This window comes from Homarus americanus, unplaced genomic scaffold (assembly GCF_018991925.1).
Source record: "Homarus americanus isolate GMGI-L3 unplaced genomic scaffold, GMGI_Hamer_2.0 scaffold50924, whole genome shotgun sequence".
Classification (NCBI taxonomy): domain Eukaryota; kingdom Metazoa; phylum Arthropoda; class Malacostraca; order Decapoda; family Nephropidae; genus Homarus; species Homarus americanus.
In genome coordinates, this window is record NW_024718094.1 from 4184968 (window position 1) to 4199441 (window position 14474).

At 37.9% G+C, this 14474-nt stretch overlaps 1 protein-coding gene across 2 annotated transcripts in view; it reads left to right on the plus strand.

Annotated features, from left to right (window-relative positions):
* The first annotated feature begins 2566 nt into the window (after positions 1 to 2566).
* LOC121859136 (solute carrier family 49 member 4-like) overlaps positions 2567 to 14474 on the plus strand; it is a 29274-nt gene continuing 17366 nt past the window's right edge. Inside the window, exon 1 of one of the 2 annotated variants that reach the window (XM_042355858.1) lies at positions 2567 to 2659. Coding sequence is in view for 1 of the 2 variants with exons in the window: in XM_042355859.1 (XP_042211793.1) it covers positions 11805 to 11850 (46 nt within the window). In the remaining variant the exon portion in view is untranslated. Of the gene's footprint in view, positions 2660 to 11789; positions 11851 to 14474 lie in introns of those variants that run through there. The other variant, XM_042355859.1, reaches the window with a different exon arrangement.

Sequence of the window (14474 nt, forward strand, 5' to 3'; positions counted from 1 at the left end):
TCCATCCCGTCGTCATCGTCGGAGCTCATTCTACTCTACTCTCCAGCACCAGCAAGACCTCCCAACAAGCGCCTTACCAACCAGCTCCCTCAGCAAGCTCCTCACCCAACAGGACCTCTGGGCAAGTTTCTCACCACACAGTAACTCCTTTGCACTGCACACTGTACATACAATATATATATATACAGAAAACGCATTGTGGGTTTCTATTCTTACCTCCATCCTAAGTGTGAGATATCTTACATGTACGTACGTATGTGAGCCCATACAAAGAGAAATAGACAAGCAAAGAGAAATTGACAGCTGGCCACATACAGTACGCTACAGTACGAACTGTGAAGACCTGCGGCAGCAAACAGGTGTGACGACAATTATAGGAAGGGTTATTGACTCTCCACATGTGTAACAACAATTATTAACAGCTGTACAGTTGTAGCAATTGTACATATTATTTCAAATATTTATATACAGCACTATATCTATGGTCCCCCCACTTTTGAATTACATACAGGGCCCCCAGAAGTATAAATGCGGCCCTGGGTAAAGCGCCTATAATAAGGACTGGAAATTTGCCAACGTCACCGCAGTATACAAGAATTGTAGGAAAAGTGCAGCAGAAAACTTTGGGTCGATGAGCTTCACATCACATCACATCCACTATAAAAATATTGTATTTACAACACAGAATTTTCTTTTACATAATTTCATTTAATATAATCAAACAATTATTGGTGGATGTTGGAGAAAAAGAAAGATTACTTGTTTTTTAACAAAAAAGTAAAATGCCTTATTCTACATGAAATTCAATATTCATATATTGCTTTTGGTTAAATTATCACCCAGATAAACTAGAAACAACTAGTAACAAAATAATAAAGTTTATGGCGGGCAAATGTGGCAACACAAGAAGACGATTAGGTAAGTGCCATGTGGGCAGTCTCTGACACAAGTCAGTGCCTGACTCAAGAGGTGCCGCTAATGTTCAAGGCGAGTTAACCATTATTTTTTGTTATACTAAGTACTAAGTTGCCCTTAAGAAAATATGAAGCCTCTTGACCCACACTGTAAGTAGAAAAAAAAACGTGTGGAGGATAAAAACACTGCCTTAAGTTATAAGTTCTGCATAGGATGAAATTATGCAATGGTGTCACTTGAACCTGTTGCTAAGAGAATACAGTTTACTGAATAGTATATCCATAATGAAGACATCCTTTGCTTGTGGACGGCCTTTTGTTAGAGAATTTGCATTCATGGTATCATATATAAACCCTATAAGAAATGCAAGTGAAATACCACTACTTGCCTGAAAGAGTATGAGTGAGGCGTGATGACAAGTGCAGACTTCAAAAAATACCTTTGTGACGGTGATGTAATATTTTTTTACGACTCTAGACTAGACTGTAATTACTAATAATGTTAGACTTAGATCACCTAAACTATAAATGTGTCAAATTAGGAGTGTTGTTGCAAACTGTGTAAAACTCGCAGCTAATATACTCTTCAACACTCTTGCCTCGATTACCACAGGGGAGGGGGGAACTGATTACAATGTCATGCTCTTCAAGAGCGAGGTGCTTTCCTGTTTGGAGTACTATTACCCCGCCTGGTCCCTGTGATAAGCTAGAGACTGTCAGTTGATTGAAAACGTCCAAAAAGGGTCACATGTCAGACTCATGCCTGTGATAACCGTGGTAACATTCTGATATGTTCTTATTACCACTATGCTATGTGTACTATTCCAGATGATACTAAATGTTACATAATACTTCTCTGAGATAAATAACCTTATGAACAACCTCTAACCTCTACAGGTCACTGAATAATGATTGTTCATAATTATACATCCATGGTTGTAAGTTATTAACTACTTACCCTAAATTCTACAGTATGTAAATTATACTGGTTTTACACACACACACACACACACACACACACACACACACACACACACACACACACACACACATACACACACACACCACCATTTCCACAGTACTTAAAATTGTGCTAAATCATGCCTCAGGAATTAACATAATGTCGCTGTGTACAGAAATAAAACGGATGAACAAAAAGATAGGTGAACGGGGTCTCACTTAAGTTCCGTTCTGATTTCACAAATGGCGAAATATAATTAAAAAAGCTGATAAATTTATGAATGAATTAAATCCTCGACGACAAACAACCTCAGCTTATGAAACACCACTGTTTCCTGACGCATAGGAAGGAGCAAGGGTTGTGTGGTGAGGGGTGCTTGGTGAGGGTGTGTGGTGAGTACACTATCTACTTCTAACTATACCACAATACACTACGCAATCTACTCACCGCAGCAATACAGTACACTATCTACACCACAATACAGTCTACACTTATACACTATACACAACACCCTAATATATTGTAAACATGGCCCCTTCCAATGTATACAGCTATATCGCGCCATAACTACAGATAACAAACTGAACTATAGATAACAAACTGAACTATAGATAACAATCTGAACTATAGATAACAAACTGAGAGACTATTATCTAACATCTTGTGGGTCGGGTTGTGTAGTGTCTCGGTAATAAAGCGTGTTCCGCATTCGGGCCTTCGTTGCTGAACGGCAGAAATTGGACAGAGATTACATAAATCAAGATCGTCATAGTGATGTGAAAGTGTAAATCGATGTAGGATTTTTAACGCTAGACGCGATTGTATATTTGAAAACTCAATCTCCACCGAGTTGGAGGTACAGTCCAGGTCAAGAGGCCTACAATCACAAAATCATTGCCATATGACAAAACTTATATTTTATTTTTTTACGGAGTTGTGGTCACGGTTGTGATAAAGGCCAACCAGGAAGTGTTGTATTGCGCCTTTAGTTAAATCAGTTCATAGTGTCATCAGTGACCGCGGAAGAGGTTGAATTGAAACAGTTTATTTAGCCAGAAAAAAACACAGATACAGAGTGGATAATAATAACAATATTAACATGGCTGAGCCAGTTAAGAACCTGAGCTCTCTTTTAGCACCTGATATATACTGTATACATTTATCTCAAGGAAATATTGTGTAACATTTAGTATCATCTGGAATAGTACAATAGCATGGTGGTAATAAGAACATCTCATAATGTTACCACGGTTATCACTTCAATATTTATTTATTATATTTATTTATCATTTTTTAGTTTATTTTTTATTTAAAGTATAAGTATATACATAAATTACAGTGGAATTGAAAAACTTAAGTATAATGGGGGAGCAGTACAACCTGGGTTGTACAGTATTAAGGTTGAACAAGAGGACAGAGCTGTCAGGATTATGTCTAGTTGGCAAATATATTTATTGCAATGGTAATTTCTTATCTATTTACATGATAATTTCAGATAAAACGGTTTTGATGGTACAATAAAAGCAGGTACTGTAAATATAGCAGGTATTACAAGAAATGTTAATACTTAGACACTAGATATTTTTTAAGAGATGATTTAAAGGAATGGAGCTTAGTCTTTGCTGGGATGGGTGGGGGTAAGTTGTTCCACACCTTCACACCGTGATATTTTATGGAGGTCTGGGGCTGAGAGGAGCGCATGGGGGGTGGTCTTAGTAGCTCTGGGTGCCTTAAGCTGTATCTCTGACTATTCCGGAACTGGAAATAATTATTGTCAAGCAAGTGATTGATAGATTTGTAAACAAAGAGGGCACAGCAGTAGGTGTTAATACCTTCGAATTTTAACATTTCTAATTTAGCAAATTTTTCGTTTGTGTGATGTTTTTTTTTTTTTTTAAGTAGGTCCTTTTCCGTACAACTCTCTTTTGTACATTAACCAGGGATTGTGTTTTTGAAGAGCCAGAGGCCCCCATAGTGTGTGACAGTGTAAATTACTTAAAGTGAAGAACAAATTGGCAAGCAAGCTGGTAAGGCACCACTGCCAGCAGAAACCAAGTCGTATTATAGGTGCCACAAAGACTTTTTTTATTTATTTTTTATTTTTTATTTTGTTTGTGTGCTATTAAAGACTGAAACTGTGCCTACAATACACTATTCACAGGGAGATACAGTGTACACAGTGATAGCACAGAGATATAGTCGTTGATGAGAACTGGAAAGGAAAGTATAAGGAAATAGTAGTTAAAATAAAATAAAAAAATCAGCAAACTTGACTATCCTGAAAGGCATTCTATTACCGCCCCAAAGAAAGTTTAATTTTTATTTTTTTGTGTTTCTAAAGGACTGAGTGAGCGTATATAATCCGTTATTTACAGCAAAATGCAGAGTACAATGAAAAACAAAAGTCGTGTCGTGAAATTTAGTGAAAACATATGCCGTAGGGCTAAACTTTTGGTGCGTTCTGCCTTGTGGTAGGGGACGCTCATAATGTTTCACGAGTTATATTTAATCTTCGGACAAACCAGCGGCACGACTTTTGTCTTTGATTGTACATAGTGATAGCACATAGATACCGACAAATCGCCGAAGTGAACTGAAAAAAAAAGAAGAAAAAGTGAAGACAACTCATAAGGCAACACAGGACAGTACTGAGGAGGTTAAAGCACTAACAGGAGGCAGTTAGGTTTGATTTGTAGTTTTTTAGTTTTTTTTATCTTCTTCCTTTTTAAATAACATTGAATTGCCATAAGGGCACAATCACCTCCGTATCTCACTTTACTTAGACTTCATTTAGTAGATGTGATTATTAAGGAAGTCATCCCACTGAGGTGCATATCTCTTACTCAGATGAAATAAACTGTGCTTGCCCAGTGGATGACACTAGCCATAACGGCCTATACCCAGGCAGCGGAACGGGGCTTTTAAAGGGACCTTGACGCAAAGGTCCTGCTACCAGGACACATTAAAAGAAACTATCACAGTAATAATAGGGATCATTATTATTTTTATTATTATTATTATTATTATTATTATTATTATTATTATTATTATTATTATTATTATTATTATTATTATTATTATGCCGACAATTAAAACTGTTTCTAAAGGACGTAGTGGGCATATGATCAGTCATTCATAGCAATATAGTGTACATCGGGATAGCACATACCAACAACTCGTCGAGGAGAACTGGAGAAAATAGGGGGAATCAGAAGATGACTCAAACTGTCTTGGACGGCGATATGGACCCCCCTCCCTACACACACACAACAGCAACAACCATGAGATTACTGTAGGGTGACGACGGATGTAGAGGTAGATGGTACAGGCCTGAGCAATGCAGAGTTTAGGACGATACAAGTTGCTATAAAGCACGAAGGCTGTTGCTTGTACTGCTCTGACTGCATAGTCAAGGTGAAGAGGCAATTGCAAGCCATAGGGAAACGAGTTCCCTAAGGGACGAAAATAGATGAAGCTGGATCCTTGCTGGTTGCCAAACTAGAACAAGTTGGGAAAGAGATCCTTGCTAAGACTGAGGACGTAGCCGATAGAATGGAGGTGGTTGCCGGCACAGAGCCAGGGGGCAACAGTGCACCTGTACTGCACACATCATTGTCATTCCTAAACCCCCCTTTAATTCATATGACGCAACATAACATTCAAATCCACCGCGCTTGTAGAATCTCAGAGAACGGGAAACATTGATCAAAGATAACTCACCTACTCAATGTTACTGAATCATGTGTTGTATTGTACCCAGGTACAGTTATATAATATTAATTGTATGTATTCATAGCATTAAGGAGAACTCCATGTATCCATAAGATGATTGAGAAAGTCCAGTTGAGCCGGACTAGTGTACTGTAGGACAAAGTGTGGATCATGGTTTGAAGGTCATACTATTTACGTCTGTGAACGTGTAGCGAACATAACTTCCACAGATATCATATGAAAATACGTGAGAACAATGATCTGGAAAAAGGATAAATGTATCAGAACCGGGTATATGTCTCTGGGTGTAGCCCTCGTCTCTACCCACCGAGGACGGTGTGCGAACGAGGTGCCTGATATGTGTACCTAGAAATTACAAGGAGTCCCATACTTGCAGGTGTGGAGTATAACAGGTGTGGTGAGCTGGTGCTACAGGGAGGTGAGATGGTGTTACTATGTATGATGACCTAAGGTGCTATATTCCATACAGGTGGAGCAGTCCGACGTGTTGAGTGATATTGTAAGAAGGGTAACCAAAATCATCATTGTTCTTCTGAGGAAGGCCAACTCCATTGTATTTTTTGTCACAGTATAGTTTATAAGGAATAAATTAGTTAAGACATGTTATGGTTTCACCCTTCTTTCCCCTTATCAATTTGGTCAATGAAAAACCCAACCCAATGCCTCGTCCACTCTGCACGCTACCTAACAAGCTACATGCTGCCCAGAGGGGGTCTGGTGGTAGCAACCCTTAAAATTAAGACTATAGGTAAGTTTTCCCCTTAGAATTAGTGACCCCAGAATCTGGCAGTATACACCCTCCGCCCGTTCTATCCCCCACCAGGGAGGTGGCACCAGCTCCGCCTACCAGCCGGGAGGCGAGCGCATTGTAAACACTGACATTTCTAAGCAGACCCTGCAAAATACAGTGTACTTAGCAAATGCTGCAGCTTCTGAGAATGGAGGGGGGCCGGAGTTACAACTAAGAGCAGAGACGTTACCGAGAACAAATTCTGGCATGAATGTCATGTACACTAATACCGACACGTTCCTTGATAAGAGAGAGGAGTTTGAAACACTACTGAAGGTACACCAACCCGATATTGTAGGAGTTGTAGCACTGTTGTACAAGAACAGGAGAATCGACCCAGAGGAATGTGAGTTTAATATTGCTGAATATGACTCATTTACGAACCTTTCTCAAGAAACCTGCAAGAGGGGTGTGGTTATCTATGCTAGGCAAGACCTTAGAGCCAGCCAGGCGAGGGTACAGGGAGAGGATGTTTTTGAAGAGTCCAAGAGGTGTTAAAATTAAATTAAAGGGAGGGGACTTACTTATCGTCGGGTGTATCTACAGATCCCCAAACTGTGGCCCACTAAATTAAAGGAACTTAAGAGCCCTAATAGACAACGCAGCGATGCTCAACCCTAGCCACCTCCTTATCAAGGGGGACTTTAACTATGGCGACATCGACTGGAGAAACGAGTTCACCCCAAATGACTTGAATAACCTTGCTACTCTTTTTGTAGAAACTCTGAGAGATAATTTTCTGTTCCTACATGTTTGAGACCCGACATATTACAGAGGGGAGCAAACACCCAAGCCTCTAGACCTCATCATAACAAAAGAGAAGGGAATGGTGTAAGAGCGCGATTTCCTTACTTCATCTTTTATCTTCCAGATTATTCTTTTCTGTTATTATTCTTCAATACTTTATATATATACTTTATATTCTTGCTTATATTCTCTTATACGTAATTCTGATATTTCTCTGCTTATATTTTCCAAGCCTTTTCATTTCTTTTCATATACTATATATTATATTTTCAGAATTTCAATGTCCTTACCTTGCTGAAGTATTCTCTGTTTTATTATATTCTAAGCCATGGATTAGTCTGGGGAACCATGTTATTCTTAGTACAACACTGATTATACTTACACCGGTAGCCTGCCACCACCCAGACTTTTATTAGAATATAACATGTCTCAAGGAAAGATTAGGTAGTGTGGTAGAGAGTTTATAGGCACGTGAGTAAGTAGTATTTTCTGGGAACCAATGTTTAGAAGGAATAGAGCGGTGATACTCGTAAATTACTCATTTAATATTTATTAACACAGGGAGTGAATAAGATGTTAATTACGTTCACTCAGACAAGACTGGACCACCTGGGTCGAACTTTATCTTGCATAGTAAAATAGATCATTTCTTGATTATAACCTTATACACTCAGGGTATTACTTCGTGGTCAATACAGATAAACACTTAACACACTTGACAAACTCCACAATTTGAATAACATCAAACACATCCTGTCAGTTCGGAAGGAACAACATGGCACTTTAACTCTCATTCAGTGGTTCAATACTTAACCTGGGATACTATATTTCTGCTAGTAATCCCCAAGCATGGATACCGATACTGCTCCATGCAAATAGCCAAGAACAATGTATGGACATCAGTCACAAAACGGAGTCAACAGTGCAAAATTGTTTTCACCGACCGCCAAGCTGAGGCTCGCTCACAAGGAGCGCCCGGGGTTGACTCGTGGCAGTGTGTCGGCTATGGCACCTCCCGAGGAATCTTGTCCTGGGATTCTAATCTCGTCACATTAAAGACATCCTTCGAGAGCCATCTTGCCCACAGGCTGCTTCCAAACCTCAGTAGTGGTGCCAACACACAAACAGTGCCTGGAGATGCGTTGAGGAAGAATCACAAGAGTCAATGTCTGTTGTTCAACTATACAAAACCTACTTCTGGCAACGATACAGACGATGTTTACGTTACTCGACTTATTTGGCACAGGATATTTCACTATGTTAAAACATGAACACTGATATTCACAAAAATCGACTAAGTTAAACTGACTTAACATGACGGCGAGAAACAATCATTCACATACCTGGAGATGCGTTGAGGAAGAATCACAAGAGTGTGATTTTTCCTCGTGCATTCGTATATTTGCGAGCCTGGGGCACTTCCGGCCCACGTATCCCTACCAGAAAGACTAATCTCACCAACAACAGACCTTCTATTTAAATTGGTCGCTGTACACCTAGCTGTGACCTTCAGTGTCACAGGTCAGGCTAATTTTCTACGTCTATTTCTATAATCTAACCCGAGCTTGAGTTTGTCAGGAAAGAGGTGAAATGGAGTTACATACGCACTAACAACTCTACTTGCCGGAAGCCACAGACCACAACCAAAGAAGAACAGTCGTTAGGTCTTGCAGATTTTGAGTTTGACAGAATCTTTTCAGTAGATTAATGACTTTCTAAAATAGACAACTGACACTAACTAAACTACAAACATCAGATTCCCTGATGTTTGGGCAACTAAATAATATAACTTCAGTAGCAATCGGAAATACATGGATATCCCCACGGACGACATAAAGATATGCCATTCAGTCTGACAAACTCGACACTCACTTACTTGACAAGTTTTACTAACAATAAGGACAGTTGAAGCTTTCAACACTACTCACAATGGATCGTGAATGTTCCAACTGTAAACAGACATATCTAAGATGCCTCACCAATTGCAACCACAGTTGCAATTTCAAATTCTGTCATTACTAAGGAATAATAAAGTCTCGGGTGCATTCTAAGATTGAGAGAAAACGAAGGACTCAGGCGTCCTGAAGCAATGAGAAAACGAACTTTTGCAAATGGGAAACTCAAATAAAAAAAGCATAGCTACATGTTTTGTGGGCTATTGAGCGTCATATGAATCGTCTGATTTTGCGTTAACTGACGTGTATGACCGTGGTCATTATAATGGTGGCCAAACGGGAACACCTTGCCCCAGTTGGCACCAGTCACCATATAGTGTTGTCATTCAGATTTAACTATTACCTAGTTCAAGATAAGGCCAGGCCAAGGTGCAAATATTACAAGGGAAATTACAACGGGATGAGGGAAGAGATGTAGAGTATCAACTAGCCTGACTCATTAAGGCACAAGAACACAGACACTACGCTGAATATCATCACTAGTAAAGTGACCCATTTGATCGATAAATTTACTGTATACCCAAGACCAGACCCAGTGCCTCTTGGAATACGAGGGGATCCCTACACATGAACCATGCGGCGGTCGACAAAGTTGAGAAGAAAACCCAGAAATTCAAGACGTGGGTTGGGTCAAACGATGAGCAGGACAGGAGGATGTATGCAAGAGCCAGAAACCAAGCAAAGATAGAGTGTAGAAGGGCTGAAAAGGAGTTCCAGAGGCTGGTTGCAAGCGAGGTCAAGTCAAACCCAAAGGCTTTTTACCGCTATGCAAAGTCGAAATTAAAAACGCGAGTAGGAGTATCAGACCTGAGGCTTGAAGATGGTAGTTATGCAGATTCTGACCAGGATAAAGCTAGGGCACTGAACAGTTTCTTTTCCTCGGTATTCACAAGAGAGGATGCGATTAATCTTCCTGCGTTTGAGGAAAGACGGTTCGACACAGCACTGAACCACATGGTGTTCACAGAAGAGGGTATAAGGAATAAACTGTCAAAGCTAAACGTCCACAAGAGTCCCGGTCCTGACATGGTGCATCCTAGAGTGCAAAGAGAGTTGAGCAAGGAGCTTGCTGAGCCCCTGACGATCCTGTTCTGTAAATGCCTGGACGAACAAAAGCTCCCCAGTGATTGGAAAATGGCTTATGTGTCCTATCTTTAAGAAGGGCGTCCGGTTTAAGTGCTGGGTAATTGCTAGCTCAAGTGGATTGCCTTATAAAGTTTCCATATATGAAGGTAAAGGTTTGCAGGATAACAAAGAACCTCTTGGCACACGTGTTGTTATGGACTGTGTCAAAGTTTGTGAAAAGCCTACCTCTCATCACTTATTCTTTGATATTTTTTTTACATGATATGATCTTGTTGCAAATCTGATGTCTATTGGATACAGAGCTCCTGGCACCATAAGAGAAAATCGTATGAGAGGGTGTAGAATGAAGAGTGTAGCAGACATGAAAAAGAGTGAAAGAGGCACATATGATTATAAATCAGAAGGAGATGTAGAGATGGTTAGATAACATGACAGTTCTGTTGTGACTTTTTGTAGTGATGCTACTGGAGTGGATCCAATCAAGGAAGTAAAAAGATGGGTGAAGGGAAGAGGATCAGTGGGTGTCCCTCAGCCAGCAGTTGTTGCAAGTTACAACAAAGGTATGGATGGAGTAGATCTCATGGATAGAGCACTAGCATATTACAGGCCAAGAATTCAAGGTAAGAAGTGGTACTGGCCTCTGTTTGTAAATGCAATAAATAATGCAGTTATATTCAGCTGGAGATTATCAGATGTGCTCCAGTATTCAAACAAAGCAAAAGGACTTCCGAAGAAGCTCAGTAACAGTTATGTTGAAACAGTCTAGGCCAAGACCAATATGGTCAATTCTCGACCTGGCTTATCAAGTTCAGTTCCTGCAGATGTTAGAACTGACAACCGCGATCACTACCCAGAGAGCTGTCCAGGGTGACGCTGCACTGTATGCAAGAAAAAATGTAGAATTCGGTGTGTGAAATGTGAAAAATCAATACATTTGAAGGTCTGTTTCCAAAAGTATCATGAACAACACTACAAATGATGTAGTGGTGCATCTAAAGGTGAGTCTAGTTTTGGTTTATGTGAGATGAATGAAACAGGTTTATCAAGAACAACTTTCATTATATACAACAATTACTAGGAGTACAAATTTTTACTTTCCATAAACAGATTTGAATTATATTTAGTTGCAAATTAGTGAAAAATTTTATAGAAAAGAAATACAAATGTGTACTAGCAAGGATCTTTGTATGTGTAACCTTTTATAATGTCAATTTGTGAGGATATTTCTTCCCATAATACATGAAATAAAGTGTATAGTCTATTTTTCCCCTAAACCAGTTACCTTCGTCGAAGTTCTCGTGTCTATAAATGACAGGGTATAAGTTAGGTCTCAAATAAATTAAATAAATTAATAAATATGAAGTCCTGTCATCCAAAGGTCAAAAACCAACCCCGACAGCGTCCAATGACTACATAATTATGTTGTCACGCAAATTATTAGCTGATAATATTACTGAATCCTTTCTAAGTCTCTACAGACCTTAATTGAAGCAATGAGACTAAAATAGTTCCTACTATTTGAAGGACTTTAAGAGGGTTGGGGTTTGCCTGGGTGAAGAAGTAAAAAGAATGGATGAAACATGGCAACTATGGTCGCATGGGTAACTCCCACTAAATAAATGAAGTCGTCTCACAGTCTCAGTGTGGCCATGCATCAGGAAGGAGGTATGTTGCTGGGTGCTTGAAATTTGTGAACGCTTTAAAATATATCTTATTTAGTGCCAAGTTAGCAAGAACCATCACGTTCGCCTGGGACTTACGAGGATTGTAAACCTAATGTAACGAAATTGATATTATTCGCCAAACCCCAATGTCAATTGTGATTGTTTACGTGTTTATTGCTATGTCATCTGAGCGAGTGATAAATAGTAACTTGATGTGGTGTGACTGATTTATAGTAACTGTTTTTTTTTTACGGGGATTAGCCCACCCGGGCACAGGTCACTGACGCACATCGGGGCCTGGGGGGCAAAAATGTAATAATAATAATAATAATAATAATAATAATAATAATAATAATAATAATAATAATTAATAATAATAATAATAATAATAATAATAATAATAATAATAATCATAATAATTCATAATAAATAAAATTTATGATAAAACAAACAAAAATAAAATAATAAAATAATGATAATAATACAGTAACTGTAATAATAATAATAATAATAATATTAATAATAAAGAACTATAAATACAAAAATGAAAAAAAAGATCAAAAGTGAGAAACGATATATGTATGTTGTGTTGTCAATGGTAAGAGAAACAATTGAGACCCTGCAATTGCGTGTAAATGAATCCGAAAGTCAGATCAGCAACCTGGGACTTGGTCACAATTTTCGTCATGCCATATGGCAGCAGGAAATAGTAACTTTTTGTGGTGTAACAGTGGTAAATAGAAACAATAGGTGATGTAACAGTGGTAAATAGAAACAATAGGTGATGTAACAGTGGTAAATAGAAACATTAGGTGATGTAACAGTGGTAAATAGAAACATTAGGTGATGTAACAGTGGTAAATAGAAACAATAGGTGATGTAACAGTGATAAATAGAAACAATAGGTGATGTAACAGTGATAAATAGAAACAATAGGTGATGTAACAGTGGTAAATAGAAACAATAGGTGATGTAACAGTGGTAAATAGAAACAATAGGTGATGTAACAGTGATAAATAGAAACAATAGGTGATGTAACAGTGATAAATAGAAACAATAGGTGATGTAACAGTGGTAAATAAAAACAATAGGTGATGTAACAGTAGTAAATAGAAACAATAGGTGATGTAACAGTGGTAAATAGAAACAATAGGTGATGTAACAGTGGTAAATAGAAACAATAGGTGATGTAACAGTAGTAAATAGAAACAATAGGTGATGTAACAGTGATAAATAGAAACAATAGGTGATGTAACAGTGGTAAATAGAAACAATAGGTGATGTAACAGTAGTAAATAGAAACAATAGGTGATGTAACAGTGGTAAATAGAAACAATAGGTGATGTAACAGTGATAAATAGAAACAATAGGTGATGTAACAGTGATAAATAGAAACAGGTGATGTAACAGTGGTAAATAGAAACAATAGGTGATGTAACAGTGATAAATAGAAACAATAGGTGATGTAACAGTGATAAATAGAAACAATAGGTGATGTAACAGTGGCAATAGAAACATAGGTGGTGTAAATATGGTAAATAGAAAACATGTGATGTAACAGTGGTAAATAGAAATAATAGGTGATGTAACAGTAAATAGAAACAATAGGTGATGTAACAGTGGTAACAGAAATATTAGGTGATGTAACAGTGGTAACAGGAAACAATAGGTGATGTAACAGTGGTAAATAGAAACAATAGGTGATGTAACAGTGGTAAATAGAAACAATAGGTGATGTAACAGTGGTAAATAGAAACATTAGGTGATGTAACAGTGGTAAATAGAAACAATAGGTGATGTAACAGTGGTAAATAGAAACAATAGGTGATGTAACAGTGGTAAATAGAAACAATAGGTGATGTAACAGTGATAAATAGAAACAATAGGTGATGTAACAGTGATAAATAGAAACAATAGGTGGTGTAACAGTGGTAAATAGAAACAATAGGTGATGTAACAGTGGTAAATAGAAACAATAGGTGATGTAACAGTGGTAAATAGAAACAATAGGTGATGTAACAGTGATAAATACAAACAATAGGTGATGTAACAGTGGTAAATAGAAACAATAGGTGATGTAACAGTGGTAAATACAAACAATAGGTGATGTAACAGTGGTAAATAGAAACAATAGGTGATGTAACAGTGGTAAATAGAAACAATAGGTGATGTAACAGTGGTAAATAGAAACAATAGGTGATGTAACAGTGATAAATAGAAACAATAGGTGATGTAACAGTGATAAATAGAAAACAATAGGTGATAACAGTATTGAAATAGAAACAATAGGTGATGTAACAGTGGTAAATAGAAACAATAGGTGATGTAACAGTGGTAAATAGAAACAATAGGTGATGTAACAGTGGTAAATAGAAACAATAGGTGATGTAACAGTGGTAAATAGAAACAATAGGTGATGTAACAGTGATAAATAGAAACAATAAGTGATGTAACAGTGGTAAATAGAAACAATAGGTGATGTAACAGTGGTAAATAGAAACAATAAGTGATGTAACAGTGGTAAATAGAAACAATAGGTGATGTAACAGTGGTAAATAGAAACAATAGGTGATGTAACAGTGGTAAATAGAAACAATAGGTGATGTAACAGTGGTAAATAGAAAC